Genomic DNA, 21,355 nt, shown 5'->3' on the forward strand with positions numbered 1-21,355 from the left:
CCACCTTGGCTACAGTGTAAACACTTGCATTTCCCATTCACTTTTACTGCCAAGCTCATTAACAATAACACCTCGCTGTTAATTCTGTTACTACTTCAAATAGGCTAGCATAGTCTATTTGTTTTGTTTGGCATTACTTTGATGCAGCGTAAGACCACAGTGGGGGTGGGGGAGCCTTCAGCTATGGTACACTCTCCTCATGATACTTAGGCTATGTCCACACTAGACCGGATAATTTTGAAAATGCTGGTTTCGCGTAAAAACCATAGGCATCCACACGAAACGTTTTTGAAAATGCTTCTGTCCACATTAAAATGGATATTTCAGCGAATCTCCTCCTATGCGCATGCGCAGGACTCATCTACCGAAAACAAGTGATGCATTTGGTGTCAAATCTCGCCGTGAAAGACTTGGTGCATGTTTGTCCAATTACAGACTAGAGAAACTTAAAGGACAGACAGCCATTGGCTCTTGCGCAGGAGGATTTAAACTAAAAAAAACAAATACTGGAGCGTATGGAGGCAACCAACAGGGAGTTCACGGACAGTATGACCCGGCTGACAACGAACATTCAAAAACGGACTAACTCTGTTGCATTAATAAAGCTCCTTGTTAAATGTATAAAACATATCTGCATCAGTGTTATCTTGTATTTCCAAACAATGTTACATTAGGCTGTTACACATCTATTGTCAGAGAAGTACTTGCATAAATAGGTAAACCACCTTCATACGAGCAAGGACAGAAAACAAGGCAAAATGAGTATACTTATTTATTCAGTAAGTTATGGGTCAAAGTATTTGGTGAGTATATTTCTAACTCTTCTGGCATCAGTCTCATTGCCGTCTGTCCTGAAATTGTTAGGTTGTGTTCAAAAAACAATGAAATGGTGCACTGCCATCACCACCTGTTCTGGCATGTCATGACAGTGTTTTAAAATTTCTCCAGCTACCCCATCCGCACTGCTCCGGCCAATCCGGCGCTTTCAAAATTACACACTCTGGAGGGTGTTTTAGAAAAGTTCCATTTTCGGGGGACGAAAATGCCATTTTAGTTTGGACAGAGGGTCAAAACAAAGAGAAAAAGCTTTGGTTATGGATTTATCTGGTCTAGTGTGGACATAGCCTAAGTCTTCGTTTGATGGTCCCATTAATTTGTTATATTAGTCCTGATAGCTCTGGTTGATGTGGACAGTGGGAGGACCATTCAATGATGAGGACAGTGGGAGGACCATTCAATGATGTGGACCGTGGGAGGACCATTTAACGATGTGGACAGTGGGAGGACCATTCAACGATGTGGACAGTGGGAGGACCATTCAACGATGTGGACAGTGGGAGGACCATTCAATGATGTGGACAGTGGGAGGACCATTCAATGATGAGGACAGTGGGAGGACCATTCAATGATGAGGACAGTGGGAGGACCATTCAATATTCATCAGTTGGCATAAATTCGAACATACACTTCCAGTGAAGTCTGTTCCTTGGTCAGAGTTAATGTAACCTGGGATTTGTTTTGCTGTATGTGTTGGAGTGTTGTCCTTGCTCAGACAGCCTCCTCCCATCAGTTTGCCCACTATACCAGGATGTCTGAGTACCTTTGGCTCTTTGGCAATATAATGTAGGTGCAAAAATGATCCAGGGTGGTAGCACCATTTATTTCTGGCAGCTTTTTATGGTCCATGGGTTTGTTTTCTGGCATGGTTGGCATATTTTCAGCATTTACCTGAATTGTGACCTAAACTTTGTATTTCACCATGATTCAGAGAATCTACGGGTCACCATTTCCAGTCGACCATGTCCCAGAGAGTATTTCTGCTGTGCAAGGTATGGGAGCAATGTGGTTGGGCTGTGACCCACTATTCTCTGTCATTGTTTATTTCCCACCATTCTCCTTCCATGACCACTTATCCTTGAGCTTGGATTTCCCAAGAATCCTGTGGGTTTGTGTGTGATGCAGTAGTACTACTTGGGAGGGTTTAAACTACTTTGGCAAGGGAATGGGAACCAAAGCACCATGTCAGAAAGTGGAGGGATGGATTGGAAAGTAGATGTCAGGGCCAGTACAGTTGGGCAGGAGCAAAGTCGATACAATGGGATAGATAGTTTGAAGTGAGTGCATTTTAATGCTAGGAGCATTATGGGTAAGGGTGATGACATAGAGCATGGATCAGTACATGGAACTATGATATTGTGGCCATTATAGAGACTTGTTGAGACAGGAATAGGTCCTTAATGTCCCAGGATTTCAATGTTTCAGAAAAGGTAGAGAGGGAGGAAAAAGGTGTGTTGCTGTACTGATCAGAGACAGTATCACAGCCACATTCAGTGAGGCTGGCCACTGAGTCTTTATGGATAGACCTCCAAAACAGGAAGAGTGTAATCACTCTGATAGGATTATACAACAGATAGCCATTGAGGCATTGAGGAACAGATATGCAGGCAAATTAAGGAAAGCCGTAAAACCAATAGCATTGTCATGGGAGATTTTCTTAATGTAAATGGCTTAAATGTGGCAGAATTTGTTAGGTAAATCCAGGATGGTTTCTTAATCAAGTGCAAATATGAAAATAAAAGACAAAAAGAATTTAGTTAAAAGCAAGGTTAAATAAATAGGTTTTGAGCTGGTGTCTAGAAGTGACAGCTGCATCCCTTATCATTTTAAGTATTGAGTTCCACAGTTTTGCATCCACTCAAAGTTGGATATCACCCTGGATCATTGGGATCTCTGCTGAGGAAGGTACAATACAAAAGAGATTGGTTACACTTGAAACCAAGAGGACCCAGTATCATTTGCTAGTTGGGGAGGGATAAACTAATTTGGCTGGAGGATGGGAACCAGAGTGATCGGGATGTTAGTTTACAAGCAGAGGCAGTGAAGAGTGAGACTGGTAGGAAGGACAATATTGAAAAGGATGACAAATACAGGACTGTGAAGGTGTTATATTTCAATGCATGCGGTATACAAAGCAAGTAACTGTATATGAAAAACAGGACTTCCAGGCCAGTAATTTCTGCCCATGCAATGCCCCAGTGAGGGCAAGCATAGAATGATTTGGCAGGTGAATGTGCGGCTGAAGAACTGGTGCAGAAGGCAGGGATTCAGATTTATCATGACCTTTTCTGGGGAAGTTTCAACCTGTACAAAAGAGATGGGTTATACCTGAACCCAAGAGGAATATGGATAGCATCAGTGGCCCCTTTAAAGGTTCAGGCCCGCCCCTCTAATTGGCAGCCATGTTTTGACACCGGTATTTTAATATTTGAAGAGCACCTGAACTGCAGTTTCATACGCAATCATCAGCTCTACTTTGGATTCTTGTTTAGCATCTAGCTTAGAACCTTGTCCTCATTTCAGTCTTGTATCACATCTCGATTCCAGTCTTGGATACTCCAGCACTTGGGTTTGAACCATCCTCACCTCAGTCTCTCTTCACAGTGTAGGTGTCTGCAAATAAAACAAAGTCATTTGTTTTATGTTTAATGAAGCCCCAAACACATTTTATTGAATACCAAAATCTATACAGTGCCAGTGCGCTAAAAATCCTGACATAACAACATCATCATGTCAGGCCAACCTCTTAAAGTGAATGCTCAATGTTGGTCATTGTGAATTATGTACATTTCTGCCAGTTACGTTATCCTGCAGCCTACACAGGCCCCTCCAGAATTCACTAAAACCAGCTTGGTAAGCCTGTCAGCAGCTCAGCTCTGCTCCTGTGTTCCATGGATGGGAGGCACTGCAGGTGCCTCTGCCTCATCCAGACGTGTGTTAACATGGTCATGGTCATGTTGTGACGCCAAGGGCACTGGCAGCAGAATACTCCAAATTGTGGTGGGCCAGTTTAAGGCCACCTATGTTCAGGTTTCCATCACTTATCAATGATAAAAGTCTTTCCTCTTTGTTCCAAAGTGCAGAACGGGCCATCGTAAAGGGGCCTAAGGGGATGTTGGTGCGCGTCATGGTGGATGAAACCAGACGAGGTGGAATGTAGATCAACAGGAACCCAAAGGTGCTGTACGCCATGATGGGCGAAGGGAATAGGTGCAAAGGAATTGAATTTACTGAGGAGAGTGTTGAGAGGCCAACCAGGCAGTCATGGTGTTAGAAGTAAAATCACCTGGTGCTTGTAACGGATGCCAGTATACCAACTCAGCCGCGGACAACTGCAGGTCCTCTTTAGGATCTGTTCTGAGCCCCAGTAGGACCCATGGGAGATGATCATAGAGCGCTCGTTGGTCAGTGAAGCCCTCAGAATAGCCTTTAAGGAGCAGTGAAACCACCCACACAGGCCATTGGACTGTGGGTGAAACGCCGTGGTGTGATGTATCCGAACACCAAGGGTCTGGGCCATCACAGCCCAGAGGTCTGAAATGAACTGGGGACCACGGTATGAAGAAGTATCAGATGGGATGTCCAACTGAGACACCCAGGTGCTAATGAACACCCAAGTCACTTCTGCAGCTGTCATCAATGCTAGGGGGCGACTTCTGGCCACCGGTTGGTAAGAAAGTGCATGAAACCGCAGGAGGAGTCCACATTGACATGGTCAAACAAGGTCCATACTGGCATGGTCAAACTGTCATTCAGGGATCTCAAAGGGTGCCAATGGCACCTGAGCATGACAGCTAATTTTTGCCCACAAGTCCAATCACACATGTCCTTTCTGAGGCCATGCCAAACAAACTATAGTGCAACCAGTTTTCGTGAGTCCTTCTGGTCTGGATGCAAGAGGCCATGTATGGAGTTTGCGAGCACAATGGGGCAAGGATGACCAGTTGAGGCAATTCACTGGAGAGAGACCCCAATTTCCCTGAACTTAACATCAAACATAGGCCCATGACTACTGTTCGGTAAGCCTTGACTTCTGAGTAGCTTTTTCAGTAGCAAGGTTGGCTGCTATGCTGGTATAGTCAATCCAACCATCACATGTCTAATCTGGTCTTGCCAGAGAAAAGATGTTCCCAACAAACCCTTCTTAGTTCCTGCCTGATGCCCTTGTAATTCACCCTACTGCAATTTAAGACTCTCCCACAAGGACCATACCCATCCTTATCTATATCTTATTCTAAAGTTAAGTTGTTGTGGTCACTGTGGCCTTCTGTTCATCCACTGTTATTTGAGATACAGAATAAAACAGACCCTTCCGGCCCAACAAGCTGAGCCGCCCACCAACCCACCGATTTAATCCTAGCCCAATCACAAGACAATTTACAATGACTAAATAACCTGTCAACTTATATGTCTTTGGACTGTGGGAGGAAATTGGAGCACCCGGAGGAAACCCATACAGTCACAGGGAGAATGAACAGGCTCCTTAGAGCCAGTGCCAGAACTGAACTCGGAACTCCAGTGCCTGACCTGGAATAGTGTCACACTAATCGCTACATTACTGTGGCAACTGAGGTCCAAATCTATTGCCCTCTCACAAATTGATGGGAGTAAAGATATGTTGTAGGCTTGCCTTTATTAATCTAAGCCTTGGGTTCAAGAGTCAGGAAGTTATATGCAGGTTTATAAATTCTGGTTAGGCATACATGGAATATTGCATTCAATTCTGGTCACCTCTTTATAGGAACAATGTTAAGGATTTGGTGAATGCTGAATAGGTTGCTGACTGGAACAGAATACATTTACAAGAAAGAGAAGTTGGACATACTTGAGTTGTTTGGGTTGTCTGGAGCATTGGAGGTTGAGGGGGGAACTTGTTAGAAGTTTATAAGATTAAGAGAGGCATAGATAGAGTAGACAGTCGGAACCTTACTCCAAAGATTGATAATCTAATACAAGAGTATATGCACTTAAAGTGAGAGGGGCTAAGTTCAAAGGAGATGTGAAGGGTAAGTTGTTGTTTTTTTTTAATATAAACGCATGGAGTGGTGGGTGCCTGGAATGCATTGCCAGGAGTGACATTTGAAGACAAATACAATAGAGATATTTAAGAGGTTCTTATACAGGCACAAGAATATTCAGAAAATAAATGATATGGACTTGCGTAAGCAGATGGGACTAATTTGGTTAGGCTTTTACTTTTGAGTTAAGTTAGCTCAGCACAACATGATGGACTGAAAGGCAAATTCCTGTGTTGTACTGTTCTGTGTTCTACATAATCTTGTGTACAGGTCGTGTGTACTGGTATAGATCAGATTTAGCCACAAACATCCTGTTAATGTCCAATCAACCATTGTTGGGCACCTTAACACTGAAACCCTATCAGAAATAGACTATCTTCTATCTCCTGCATTACCTCTTTAGCCAATATGCAAATATGAAAGGGAAATCATATTGATAATCTTGGTCACTGTTAACACAATTATCTGGTTTATGAAAAAAAATGCCATAAGTTCATAAGATATAGGAGATGAATTAGGCCATTTAGCCCATTGAGACTACTTTGACATTCTATCAAGGCTGATTTCTTATCCCTCTCAACCTCATTCTCCTGCCTTCTCCCTGTAACCTTTGACACCATGACTAATGAAGAACCCATCAACCTCCACTTTAAATATACCCAATGACTTAACTTCCAAAGACACCTATAACCATAAATTGCACAGGTGCACTATCCTCTGGCCAAAGATATTCCTCCTCATTTCTGCTCCAAGTGGATGTCCCTCAATTCCTAGATTCTGGTCCTTTGGACCTAGACTCACCCACTATAGGAAACATTCTTTCCACATCCACTCTATTTAGGCCTTTCAGTATTCAAAAGGTTTCAATGATATTCCTCCTCAGTCTTTTAAACTACAGTGAGTACAGGTTCAGAGCCATCACATGCTACTCATACATTAAACTTTTCATTCCCAGGATCATTCTTGTGAATCAATTAAGTTATTATTTTACTTACTCCTTGAAAGATGAGGGCATCATTTACAAGAGAAATGCTGCAAAGGTGTCAAAGACTATAATTTTTAAAACTAAATATTTAATTTCATCTCTAATATCCAGAATGTTAATAACAATTCCTCACTCATCTCAAGTAACAAGTAATCATTGTAAGGTTTTAAACTGATGCGCTGATAAATAACTGCACCATTGATTGTGTGGATAGTCAGAGGCTTTTTCCCAGGGTTGAAATAGCTAACATGAGAAGGCACAGTTTTAAGGTGCTTGGGACCAGGTACAGAGGGGATGTCAGGGGTAAGGTTTTTACACAGAGAGTGGTGAGTGTGTGGAATGGGCTGCTGGCGACAGCGGTGGAGGCGGATACAATAGGGTCTTTTAAAGGACTCTTGGATAGGTACATGGAGCTTAGAAGAGGGCTATGGGTAACCCTAGGCAATTTCTAAAGAAAGGACATGTTCAGCACAGCATTGTGGGCCGAAGGGCCTGCATTGTGCTGTAGGTTTTCTATGTTTTTATGTTTCAAACACAATCCTCCTGCTGCCTATAATAATTTGATTGAGAAGTTTGCTTTTGTCTAATTTTACCAGCTGGAGGTTCCCAGTACTTTGTCACTACTGCCTGGGCAGGTGCTACACCTGAAAGAAGTGGCTGCACGAGAGAAAGAACGTCAGTATACTGCACCAAGCGGACAAGAATCACAGTGTTTTTTGGTAGAAAAACCTGATGCAGAGGTGTATGATGATTTATTGAACACAATGCCAGAGTATGTACACCAAAATGATGGCTTAAACTATGAGGACTATTTCCATAAACATATTTTGTATTTACTTGCGTTTAGATGTGATTTCATCAATAGATTTGAGATGGTAAAACTGACATGCAATGGCATAGACAGGAAAGGAATGGAGGGTTGTGAGTGCGGGTACGTGAGACTAGCTGAGAGTAAGTGTTCAGCACGGACTAGAAGGGCCAAGATGGCCTGTTTCCATGCTGTAATTGTTATATGGTTATATTCTTTTGGTCTGTTCCTTAATAGCCCAGACTTAATATTGTAGCAAGTATTTACCACACTAGACTGACTAAAATTAGCACGTAAGTGAGAACATTTTGAAACCCAGATAGTTTGGCAAGAATATTTCATTGCAGGAGTTTAAGAAGTCAAAGTAGTTTAATTTTGTAAATATCTTACAGACTTGTTTACATTCAATACAAGCTTATGCTTTTAAGTAGAATTGTGAATACTAAAGTGCAGACAGAAATGAAGACCATGAAAAATCCTTTTTCTATTAAAGTATTATTGCTAATACATGGACTGAAATCTCTCCTAAACTACATATCTAAAACATTTTTGAAATCTTGTGGTAAAGACCTAGATTAGACTAATTTGTAGAAACTTTATAGGCTTTGGTAGTAACTTTATAAGAGAATTAAATATACTCATGAAAAGAAAACTATATAGCTTTGTGGTAGGAGTTTTAAGATTAAAAGAATTAGATTTGAACCCATCTCTATCACTGTGTTCTTGAAATATTGCAAATTACCAATGCCTCACAGCCACATTCACCTTTGCTGTTCCTGCAGGTGCTTCTATAAAGTGTCTCGCAATGAAGCTGAAGCTATGCTAGAAAGGCACCCTGAGAATGGTAGTCTGATAATAAGGCCTTCGACTGAGAGTTCAAACTACTCTGTCAGTATCATGACCACACAAAACAGGTAGAGGCAATGTGAACTAAAGGTGGCATTGTACAGTTAAGATGGCACTTCCAAACGCATGCCACAGCCCACTGGTAGTTAAAGAGTTAAGAAATCCAACTAAAAACATCACTAAAATCACCTTGTTGCAAGGTAAATTGTGTTAAATTATTACCACAGAGTAATGGTGACGAGGTTAAGTTCAGGGATGAGCTGGGATGGTGTGTTGCAGATGGAGGGAGCCGTCTGGAAAAGAGAGTTCAGGGCATTGGAATGCTGATGCTCATACAACTGGCAAAGGTGCGAGGTTCGATCGCTCTGGGTGCCAAGCAGATTTGAAGAGCTTGAGAGCGGCTTCATGCAGGGTGGTGAAATCTGTTCTATGCTCTATCAATCAGGGCATCGATATAATGCAGGGAAAAACTCTATTTTGCAGAGGTCAAGGTCCGAAGTCACAATCACTTTAACCTGTGCAAGTCGTATTAACTTCAGTAGATGTATTTTAGTAATCAGTCCCTGCCTAAATTGTACTTTCATGATAGTCATCAGGAGAATAATCCTTCAGTGTTCTACATTTACTTCTTGTCTGGTGCTACACAGGAACCCCTTGTGATTTGTTGTGATTTGTTGTGATTTGTTTGTGACTTCCTGGCACTTATCCTTGCAAGTGAACAAGTGCTTCACCTACCCCTACACCTCCTCCCTCACTGCCATTCCAGGTGAGGCAACACTTCACCTATGAATCTGTCTAGTGCTCCTGGTGTGGCCTCCTATATATTGGTGAGAACTGATGTAGATTCGGAGGCCGCCATGCCGAGCATCTACGCTCCATCTGCCAGAACAAGCAAGACCTCTCAGTGGCCACCCATTTTAATTCCACTTCCCATTCCCATTCCGATATTTCTGTCCATGGCCTCCTCTGCTGTCGGGATAAGGCCACACAGGTTGGAGGGACAGCACCGTATTATATTCCATTTGGGTAGCCTCCAACCCTGATGGCATGAACGTTGGTTTCTCAAACTTTCAGTGTGTCTCCATCCCCACCTCTTTCATGATTTCCCATCCCCTTGTCCCTCTCTCATGTTATCTCTTTGCCAGCCCATTGCCTCCCTGGTGTTCCTCACCACCTTTTTTCTTTCTTCCATGGCCTTCTGTCTCTTTCACCAATCAACTTCCTAGCTCTTTGCTTCATCCCTCCCCCTCCAAGTTTTACATATCGCCTGGTGTTTCTCTCTCCCCTCCCCCCACGTTTTAAATCTACTCCTCAGTTTTTTATCTCCAGTCTTGCTGAAGGGTTTCGACTGGACTTTTTTCCATAGATGCTGCCTGCCCTGCTGAGTTCCTCTAGCATTTTGTGTGTGTTGCTCGGATTTCCAACATCTGCAAATTTTCTCTTGATTAGGAAACATCTGAAAATATTGTGTGTGACCTGGTTGGGATGCAATTGTGGTACACATTACTGAGATCAATTCATTTCCCTCATATGCTAGAGGCAATTTTCAGGAAGCTTAAGAAATCTCTGGAGCTGACATTATAAGACCATAAGATATAGGAACAGAAGTAGGCCATTTGTCCCATCGAGTCTGCTCTGCCATTCAATCATGGGCTGAACCGATTTTTCCCGTCATCCCCACTCCCCTGCCTTCTCCCCATTCCCTTTGATGCCCTGGCTAATCAAGAACCTATCTATCTTCGCCTTAAATATACCCAATGACTTGGCCTCCACAGCCACTCATGGCAACAAATTTCCACATCACAGTTCCAAATGGATGTGCTTCAATCTTGAAGTCATGCCCTCTTGTCCGAGAATCCCCTGCCATGGGAAATAACTTTGCCATATCTAATCTGTTCAGCCCTTTTAATATTCAGAATGTTTCTGTGAAATCCCCCCTCATTCTCCTGAACTCCAGGGAATACAGCCCAAGAACTGCCAGACATTCTTCATATGGTAACCCTTTCATTACTGCCATCATTCTTGCGAATCTTCTCTGAACCCTCTCCAATGTCAGTATATCCTTTCTAAAATAAGGAGCCCAAAACTGCACACAATACCCCAAGTGTGGTCTCACGAGGGCCTTAAAGAGCCTCAACATCACATCCCTGCTCTTATATTCTACACCTCTAGAAATGAATGCCAATATTGAACCATAGAACATTACAGCACAGAAACAGGCCTTTTGTCCTTTCTTGGCTGTGTATAACCATTTTTCTGCCTAGCCCCACTGACCTGCACCTAGACCATATCCCTCCATACCCCTCTTATCCATGTACCTGTCCAAGTTTTTCTTAAATGTTAAAAGTGAGCCCGCATTCATCACTTCAACTGGCAGCTCATTCCACACTCCCACTACTCTGTGTGAAGAAGCCCCCTCTAATGTTCCCTTTAAATTTTTCCCTTTTCACCCTTAACCCATGTCCTCTGTTTTTTTTCCTCCCCTAGGATCAGTGGAAAAAGCCTGCTTGCATTCACTCTATTTATACACATTATAATTTTATATACCTCTGTCAAATCTCTCCCCCATTCTTCTACAATCCAGGGAATAAAGTCTATTACATCTCCTTCTTCACAAGTGACTCAACCTGGAGGTTAACCTTCAGGGTATCTTGCACAAGGACTCCCAAGTCCCTTTGCATCTCTGCATTTTGAATTCTCTCTCCATCTAAATAATAGTTTGCCTGTTTATTTCTTCCACCAAAGTGCATCACCACACAGTTTCCAACATTGTATTTCATTTGCCACTTCTTTGCCCATTCCCCTAAACTATCCAAGTCTCTCTGCAGGTTCTCTGTTTCCTCAACACTACCTGTTCCTCCAACTACCTTTGTATCATCGGCAAATTTAGCCACAAATTCATTAATACTGTAGTCCAGATCATTAACATACATGGTAAAAAGCAGCGGACCCAACACCAACCCCTGTGGAACTTCACTGGTAGCCAGCAGCCAGCCAGAATAGGATCCCTTTATTCCCACTCTCTGTTTTCTGCTGATCAGCCAATGCTCCATCCCTGCTAGTAACTTCCCTATAATTCCTATCTTGCTAAGCAGCCTCATGTGCAGCACCTTGTCAAAGGCCTTTTGAAAATCCAAGTACATCACATCTACTGCATCTCCTTTGTTTACCCTGCTTGTAATTTCCTCAAAGAATTGCAGTAGGTTTGTCAGGCAGGATTTTCCTTTCAGGAAACTATGTTAGCTTTGACCTGTCTTGTCATGTGCCTCCGGGTACTCCGTAATCTCATCCCTAACAATCTATTACAAGAGCTTCCCAACCACTGATCTCAGGCTAACAGATCTATAGTTTCCTTTCTGCTGCTTCACACCCTTCTCAAATAGCGGAGTAACATTTGCAATATTCCAGTCATCTGGTACAATGCCAGAATCTATTGATTCTTGAAGGATCATTGTTAACGCCTCTGCAGTTTCTCCAGCTACTCTCTTTAGAACTCAAGGGTGCATTCCATCGGGTCCAGGAGATTTATCCACCCTCAGACCATTAAGCTTCCTGAGCACCTTCTCAGTCATAATTTTCACTGCAAAAACTTCACTTCCCTGACACTGTTGAATGTCCGGTATACTGCAGATGTCTCCCACTGTGAAGACCGATGCAAAATATGCATTCAGTTCCTCTGCCATCTCTGCATCTCTCATTACAATACCTCCAGCGTCATTTTGTATTGGTCCTATATCTATCCTTGACTCTCTTTTATCCTTTGTATACTTAAAAGAGCTTTTAGAATCTTCTTTGATCTTAATCTCAAGCTTCCTTTCATAATTCATCTTTTCCTTCCAAATGATCTTGTTAGTTTCCTTCTGCAAGTTTTTAAAAGCTCCCCAATCCTCTGTCTTCCCACTAGCTCTGGCTTCCTTGTATGCCCTGTCTTTTGTTTTTACTTTGACTCTGACGGAGGGACATTGATAGGATGCAGAAGTGGGCTGAGAAGTGGCAGATAGAGTTCAACCAGGAGAAGTGTGAGGTGGTACACTTTGGAAGGACAAACTCCAAGGCAGAGTACAAAGTAAATGGCAGGATACTTGGAAGTATGAAGGAGCAGAGGGATCTGGGGGTACATGTCCACTGATTCCTGAAAGTTGCCTCACAGGTAGGTAGGGTAGTTAAGAAAGCTTATGGAGTGTTAGCTTTCATAAGTCGAGGGATAGAGTTTAAGAGTCGCAAAGTAATGTTGCAGCTCTATAAAACTCTAGTTAGACCACACTTGGAGTACTGTGTCCAGTTCTGGTTGCCTCACTATAGGAAGGATGTGGAAGCATTGGAAAGGGTACAGAGAAGATTTATCAGAATGCTGTCTGGTTTAGAGAGTATGGATTATGATCAGAGATTAAGGGAGCTAGGGCTTTACTCTTTGGAGAGGAAGAGGATGAGAGGAGACATAATGGAGGTATACAAGATATTAAGAGGAATAGACAGAGTGGACAGCCAGCACCTCTTCCCCAGGGCACCACTGCTCAATACAAGAGGACATGGCTTTAAGGTAAGGGGTGGAAAGTTCAAGGGGGATATTAGAGGAAGGTTTTTTTACTCAGAGTGGTTGGTGCATGAGTTAGTGGTGGAGGCAGATACACTAGTGAAATTTAAGAGACTATTAGACAGTTATATGGAGGAATTTAAGGTGGAGGGTTATATAGGAGGCAGGGTTTAAGGGTTAGCATAACATTGTGGGTTGAAGGGTCTGTACTTAGCTGTATTGTTCTATGTTCTATGATTTCACTTGTCAGGCACGGTAGTGTCCTTCTTCCCTTTGAAAATTTCTTCTTATTTGGAATATATCTGTCTTGCACTTCCCTCATTTTTCGCAGAAACTCCAGCCATTGCTGCTCTGCTGTCCTTCCTGTTAGTGTCCCTTTCCAGTCAACTTCGGCCAGTACCCCCTTTTATGCCATTGTAATTTCCTTTAACCCACTGAAATATCGACACATTGGATTTAATTTTTTTCCCTTTCAAATTTCAATGTGAACTTGAACATATTGTGATCACTGTTCCCTAAGGTTTCCTTAACCTTAAGCTCTCTTATCACCTCCAGATCATTGCACAACACTCAATCCAGCACAGACAATCCCCTAGTGGGCTCGACAACAAGCTGCTTTCCCAATCCACTTTCATGTTAAAATCCCCAACAATTAACATGATGTTGTCTTTCTGACATGCCTTTTCCATCTCCTGCTGTAAATTGTAATCCACATCCCAGCTGCTGTTTAAAGGCCTGTACACAGCTGCCATTAGGGTCCTTTTACCCTTGCCATTTCTTAACTCAACCCATAGAGTTAATATTAGTATAACACATTGGAAGTAGCATACTTATGCACGGAGCTCAAAATGTTTGATTAAAATATGGAAATTTGAGCTGGTTTCTTGGTGTATAGACTTACAGTAAGTAGGAAGGTGGGGGGTGGTGTGACTCCGGTGGTAGAAAATGAAATTAAATCATTAGAAATGGATGACATAGGGTCAAAAGGTTTGAGCTGATTGTGAATAGAGATAAGGAACGGCAAGGGTAAAAAGACCCTGAATGGAATCATGTACAGACTCACAAACAGTAACCAAGATGTGGTCTACAAGTTACAATGGCAGATAGAAAATGCATGCCAAAGGGGCAATGTTACAGTGGTCACGAGGGATTTCAATATGCAGATAGATTGGGAAAATCAGGTTGGTGTGGGATTCCAAGAGGGAGAATTTCTAGAGTCCCTACAAGATGGCTTTTTAGAGCAGCACATGGTGGTGCTCACTAGGGATCAGCTATTCTGATTGGGTGTAGTTCTATGATCTGGAATTGATTAGAGAGCTTAAGGTAAAAGAACTCTTAGTGATCATAATATGACTGAATTCATCCTGAAATGTAAGCAGGAGAAGCTAAAGTCAGATGTTTCAGTGGAGTAAAGGAAATTACAGAGGGATGTTTGCAGAGAGATTTAGGCAAGTAAGAAGAGTGGGCTGAATGATGGCAGATGGAGTTTAATGCCGATAAGTGTGAGATGCTACATTTTGGTAGGAATAATCCAAATAGGACAGACATGGTAAATGGCAGGGCATTGAAGAATGCAGTAGAACAAGGTGATCTAGGACTAATGGTGCATAGTACCCTGAAGGTGGAATCTCATGTGGATAGGGTGGTAAAGAAAACTTTTGGTATGCTGGCCTTTATAAATCAGAGCATTGAGTATAGGAGTTTGGATGTAAAGTTAAAATTGTACAAGGCATTGATCAGGCCAAATTTGGAGTATTGTCACTGAATTATAGGAAAGGTGTCAACAAAATGAAGAGTGCAGAGAAGATTTACTAGAATGTTACCTGGATTTCAGCACCTAAGTTACAGGGAACGATTGAACAAGTTAGGCCTTTATTCTTTGCAGCATAGAAGGTTGAGGGGGGACTTGATAGAGGTATTTAAAATTATGAGGGGGATAGATAGAGTTGACGTGGAAAGGCTTTTTCCATTGAGTGTAGGGGAGATTCAAACAAGAGGACATGAGTTGAGAGTTAGGGGGCAAAAGTTTAAGGGTAACACGAGGGCAGCTACTCAGAGAGTTGTAGCTGTGTGGAACAAGCTTCCAGTAGAAGTGGTAGAGGCAGATTTGGTATTGTCATTTAAAGTAAAATTGGATAGGTATATGGACGGGAAAGGAACGGAGGGTTAGGGGCTGAGTGTGGGTCAGTGGGACTAGGTGAGAGTAAGCGTTCGGCACGGACTAGAAGGGCCAAGATGGCCTGTTTCCGTGCTGGAATTGTTATGTGGTTATATGGTTATATGAGAGAGGAGTTAGAAACATAGAAGCATAGAAAAAGTGTAGTACAATAGAGGCTCTTCGGCCCACAAGGTGAACATGTACTTACTTTAGAAATTACCTTGGGTCACTTCTTTCAGGTGTAGCACCTGCCCAGGCAGTAGTGACAAAGTACTGGGAACCTCCAGCTGGTAAAATTAGACAAAAGCAATCTTCTCAGTCAAATTATTATAGGCAGCAGGAGGATTGTGTTTGAAACATAAAAACATAGAAAACCTACAGCACAATGCAAGCCCTTCAGCCCATAATGCTGTGCTGTACATGTCCTTACTTTAGAACAGGGGTCGGCAACAATTACCACTGAAAGAGCCATATGGACCCATTTCCCACAGAAAAGAAAACACTGGGAGCCACAAAACCCGTTTGACATTTAAAATGAAATAACACTGCATACAATGGTTTTTTTTGCCTTTATGCTATGTATAAACAAACTATAATGTGTTACATTTATGAAATTGATGAACTCCTGCAGAGAAAATGAAATTACATTTCTGCATGCAACAAAAACATTTTGAACTCCGAAAAAAAGATGTTGGGTTGAAGGTTACTCCATAATTAGCCTACCTTCGATCGAAAAATTAAAAGAAATCGCGCACTGGCGGGTGTCAGGGATTGGCAGTGGTGACGTATATTAATAGCGATAAAAAACACGTTGTGGCGGTGTGCTACACGCAGCGCTAAGATAACAACACTGCAGTCAAAGATAACTTTATTCGAACTAAACAGCCTTGCTTTAAAGCCTCCCTCAACCCGCCCCCCCGTGGGCGCGGATGCTCCAAAAGACACATACTCACAAACCCCCATAGGCTATCTCCCTTAGCCGGAATGGTGGCTAATTGTGAGCCGGTTCGGATGTGCCAGGAAATGGGGTCACCACAACGTTTTATTTAGATTGTACAAGATCACCATAATCTTCAAATTTCGAATTAGATTTCAAAAACTAACAAACCACAGGGAGCCACAGCACAGAGATGAAAGAGTCGCATGCGGCTCCGGAGCCGCGGGTTGCCGACCCCTGCTTTAGAATTTACCTAGGGTTACCTGTAGCCCCCTATTTTTCCAAGCTCCATGTACCTATTCAAGAGTCTCTTAAATGACCCTATTACATCTGTCTCCACCACTGTCACCGGCAGCCCATTCCACACACTCATCTCTCTCTCTCTCTCATCTTACCCCTGACATCTCCTCTGTACCTACTTCCAAGCACCTTAAAACTGTGTCCTCTCATGTTAGCCATTTCAGCCCTGGGAAGAAGCCTCTGATTATCCACACGATCAATGCCTCTCATCATCTTATACACCTCTATTAGGTTTCATCTTCTCTCATCCTCCGTCACTCCAAGGAGAAAAGGCCAAGTTCACTCAACCTATTCTCATAAGGCATGCTCCCCAATCCAGGCAACATCCTTGTAAATCTCCTCTGCACCCTTTCTGTTGTTTCCACATCCCTCCTGTAGTGAGGCGACAGAACTGAGCACAGTACTACAAGTGGGGTCTGACCAGGGTCCTATACAGCTGTAACATTACCTCTTAAACTCGGTTGATGAAGGCCAATGCACCATATGCCTTCTTAACCACACAGTCAACCTGTGCAGCTGTTTTGAGTGCCCTATCAACTCGGACCCCAAGATCCCTCTGATCCCTCACACTGCTAAGAGTCTTACCACTAATACTATATTCTGCCATCATATTTTACCTACCAAAACGAACCATCTCACACTTATCTGGGTTGAACTCCACCTGCCACTTCTCAGCCCAGTTTTGCGTCCTATCAAGTCCACTGTAAGCTCTGACAGCCCTCCACACAATCCATAACACTCCCCAACCTTGGGGAGTTGGCCAGAATTGATTGGAAAAGAACACTGGCAGGCATGACAGCAAAGTAGCAATGGCGGGAATTTCTGGAAGCAATTGAAAGGCACAGGATATATACATCCCAAAGAAGAAGCATTCTAAAATCAGGATTACACAACCCTGGCTGACAAGGTAAAGCTGAAGCCTACAGAAAAGCCCAAGAGAAGGCATACAATAGAGCAAAACATAGTGAAAAGTTAGAGGATTGGGAAGCTTTTAAATACTAACAGAGGCAACTAAGACTTGATTAAGGTGAAGATGGAATACAAAAGTATGCTAGCCAATAATATTAAAGAGGATACTAAAAGTTTTTTCAAGATACATAAAGTGTAAAAGAGAGGCCAGAGTAGATTTTGGATTGCTGGAAAGCTACGCTGGAGAGGTTGTAATGGGAGACAAGAGAATGGTGGATGACTGAATAACTATCTTTGCCATGGTCTTCACATGTGGAAGATACTAGCAGTATGTTGGAAATTCCAGCTGCCAGGGGTCATGAATATGTAAAGTTACCATTATTAGAACTTTATACCCTAGAATGTAGAAGATTGATAAAGGTATACAAAATTATGAGAGATATAGACAGGGTAAATACAACTTTTTCCACTGAGATTGGACAAGACTACAACCAGCGGTCATGGGTAAGTGTGAAAGGTGAAAATTTTAAGGGGTTTAAGGGAAACATGAGGGGAAATTTCTTCATTCAGAGGGTGGTAAGAGTGTGGAATGCACTGTCAGTGCAAATGTGGGTGTAATTTTGATTTCAACATTTAAGAGATATTTGGATAGGTATATGGATGGGAGGGCTATAGAGGGCTATAGCCCAGGTGCATGTCAATGGAACTATGCAGTTTAAATGGTTCAGCACAGATTAGATGGGTTGAAGGGCCTGTTTTATGCTGTAGTTTTCTATGACTCTATGGATTGCAAAAAGAAATCTCGGAACTACAGATTAGTAAGTCTGTTGTCTATGGTAAGTAAGTTACTGAAGAATATTCTGAGAGGTAAGATATACACGCAGTCATAAAGACATGAGATTCTGCAGATGCTGAAAATTCAGAGCAATACACTGGAGGAACTCAGATTCTGGAGTAAGATATCCATGCATCTGGGAAGGCAGGTGTTGATTAAGGCAGGTGTTCTTGTCTTATGAAATTGAGGTTTTCTGATAATGTGGTGCTATGGCTGTAGATGTTATCTATTTGGAAGGTTGTTGATAATGTTCCACATTATAGGCTGCTCTGGAAAGTTAGATTACATGGAATTCAGAAGGGGTTGTTAATTAGCTTGATGGTTGGGAGCAGGGGTGATTGTGGAAGGTTTCTTTCTTGGACTGGAGGTCTGTTACTGGTGGTGTGCCTCAGGAATTGATGCAGGGGTGATCAATATTATTGGCTGTGTAAGAAAGTACACAGTATGGTTAGTAAGGTTGAAAATAACACTGAAGTAAGTAGTATAGTGGACAATGAAGAAGGTTATCAACAATTACAGTGGGCTCTTGATTACCTGAGTAACTGGACAAAGGAGTGGCAAATAAAGGTTATTTCAGTTAAACGTGAGGTGTTGCATTTTGCAAAGTCATATCCGGGTAGATCTTTCACAGTGAATGGCAGGGCCCCTTTGAGCATTGTAGAACAGAATGACCTTAGGGTTCAAGTACATAGTTTGCTGAAAGTAGAGTCACAAGGAGACAGGGTGGAGAATAATTTTTCAGTCATAACATTGAAAATAAACGCTCTCAATGTTGGTCAAGTTGTAGTTGTTCAAAATGCTTCTGAGGCCACATTAGTATCAGTTTTGGTCACTCCTGCAGTAAACATGTTATTAAAATAGTAAGAGAACAGAAAGGATTTAGAAATACATTGCAAGAAGTTGCAGAACTGAAGTATAGAGACAGGTTGGACTGTCCTTGGAGTGTGGGAGATGAGGAACTGAGTTACAGAGACAGGTTGAACATTCTTTCTTGGAGCGTGGGAGATGAGGAAGTGATCTTATAGAAGTGTAAAAGATCATTAGGGGCGCAGTTTGGGCAACTGCATTCAGTCCTTTTCCCAGGATTGGAGAACCAAAAATTAGAGGGCATAGGTTTAAGGTAAGGGGGGAAGATTTAATAGGAATCTTAATGTCCTCTCCATCTTTCACATACTGACATTGGGTGACTTGAATGGTTGATATTACTTATTTTAGTATTTATCTTCCAGTAAAGGTATCATAAAACATTACAAAGTGACGAATGAGGACCGTGGATTTGTCATTGAGCTGGAAAATCCAGTGAGTTTCTTTTCCCTCTATTATTGCTCAAGATCTCCTGCTTATTTTATTAATGTTGTAGAAATTGTGAGTGTTGACATTTTAACCCTTATCATATATACTTGACATTTCTTAGAGTGAAACTCAGTAATAACCATTTTTAGTTTGCAACTGAACATTTTCCAGCAAGTGTCACACTTGAATTGGGCATACCAGAGGTCTGGTATAGGCAGCTGGGATCATATAGTGTAGGAGGTCTCAAGAGGAAAATCAGGAGGGCAATAAAAGTACATAATATATTTCTGGCAAATGAAGTAAGAGATTACTAAGAGATTCTAGAAGTATATTAAGGCAGTGAATAGGTCCCCTTAAGAATTAATGTGGTTATTAGTTTCAGAGAAGATATGTAGAGTATGTTCTTTCAAAAAAAAAAAAAAATATTTATTTATTTTAAAGCACAGAGAGTGGTGGTGCCTGGAATGGTAGTCAATGCAAATGTGCTAGAAGATTTTAGGTTCTTAGATAGGCATATGAGCATGTTGGCAGAAAAGATTAGTTTGGTTAGGTGTTTAATTACAGGTTCAATTAGTTCAGCTCAATATCATCAGCTGTCGTGTCTGTTTCTGTAGTTTACAGATCTACCTTCTACTAAAAGAATTAACAAATTGAGTAACATGTACATCAATTGTCTTCACTATCTCTTCAAAAAACTCAATCAAATTTGTGAGACCAAACTTCCTATGTCCAAATACATGCTGATTTTCAAATGCAGGTAGATCCTATCTCAGTATCCCTTCCAGCAACTGTCCCACCATTGAAGTTAGGCTTGTTGGCCTGTAGTTCTCTGGCTTTTCCTTACAGCCCTTCTTAAATAAAGGCACATTTGTTACCCTCCAATCTTCCATTATGTCACTGGACATCCTGAATACCCCAGCTTTCAAAGTTCCAATAAAGTTCAAAGTAATATTTATTATCAGAGTACATATATGCCACCACATGCAACCCTGAGATTCTTTTCCTGAGGGCACAGCTAGCAAATCTATAGAACAGTAACTGTAAACAGGATCATTGAACAACAAACTGTGCAAATGAAAATATAAATAAGTAGCAATAAATAACAAGAGTATGAAATAACAAGGTAAAAATGAGACCATCAGTTGTGAGAACATCAGAAATAGAATGTGTAGTTATCTTCTTTTGTTCAAGAGCCTTGTTCATGAACTTTGCCATGATAAATACAGAAGATTAAGACCACACCCATTTCCTGAGGTTCCATGCAGTGCAGAATAGGCCCTTCAGACCCTTCAAGCCGAGCCACCAACCAACCAATGGTTCTTTTAACTCTAATGGGACAATTTCCAATGACCAATTAACCTATCAACTGGTACATCTTTGGACTGTAGGAGAAAAATTAGCTGTCTACTCTGTCTATGTATGCCTCTCGTCATCTTATAAATTTCTGAGGGACCTTATCAAAAACTTTACTAAGATCCATGTAGACAACATCCTTAAACGTATCTTCATCCATCAACTCTGTTGCCTTCTTGACGGTCTTGAGAGTCAAGTTAGTAAAACGTGACTTGCCCCACAGAAAGCCATGCTGACTGTTCATGGGTTCCCAAATGGTCATTAGTCCTTTTCCTTAAGAATTCTCTCCAATACTTTCCCAACTCATTGGTCTATAGTTTCCAGGATTATCTCTATTTCCTTTCTTGAACAAAAGAACATCATTAGCTACTTACCAGACCTCCAGGATTATGACTGTAGCCAGAGAGGACACTCACATTTTGAGCAAAATCTCATCAATCTCATCTCTTGCCTCTCACAATAACCTGGAGTATATCCCTTCAGTCCCTGGGAGTTTATCCACCTTAACTTTCTTCAAGAGACCCAGAAATATCTCATTCTTT

At 41.8% G+C, this 21,355-nt stretch overlaps 1 protein-coding gene across 1 annotated transcript in view; it reads left to right on the forward strand.

The window, feature by feature from the left end:
* Window positions 1–21,355, forward strand: part of LOC132394249 (signal-transducing adaptor protein 1-like) — a 108,146-nt gene that overhangs the window by 58,655 nt on the left and 28,136 nt on the right. Inside the window, exons 5-7 of the mRNA XM_059970134.1 lie at window positions 7,437–7,612; window positions 8,431–8,562; window positions 19,397–19,466. Coding sequence (XP_059826117.1) covers window positions 7,437–7,612; window positions 8,431–8,562; window positions 19,397–19,466 — 378 coding nt within the window. The remainder of the gene's footprint in view (window positions 1–7,436; window positions 7,613–8,430; window positions 8,563–19,396; window positions 19,467–21,355) is intronic.

The sequence above is a fragment of the Hypanus sabinus genome, chromosome 5 (assembly GCF_030144855.1).
Source record: "Hypanus sabinus isolate sHypSab1 chromosome 5, sHypSab1.hap1, whole genome shotgun sequence".
Taxonomy (NCBI): Eukaryota; Metazoa; Chordata; class Chondrichthyes; order Myliobatiformes; family Dasyatidae; genus Hypanus; species Hypanus sabinus.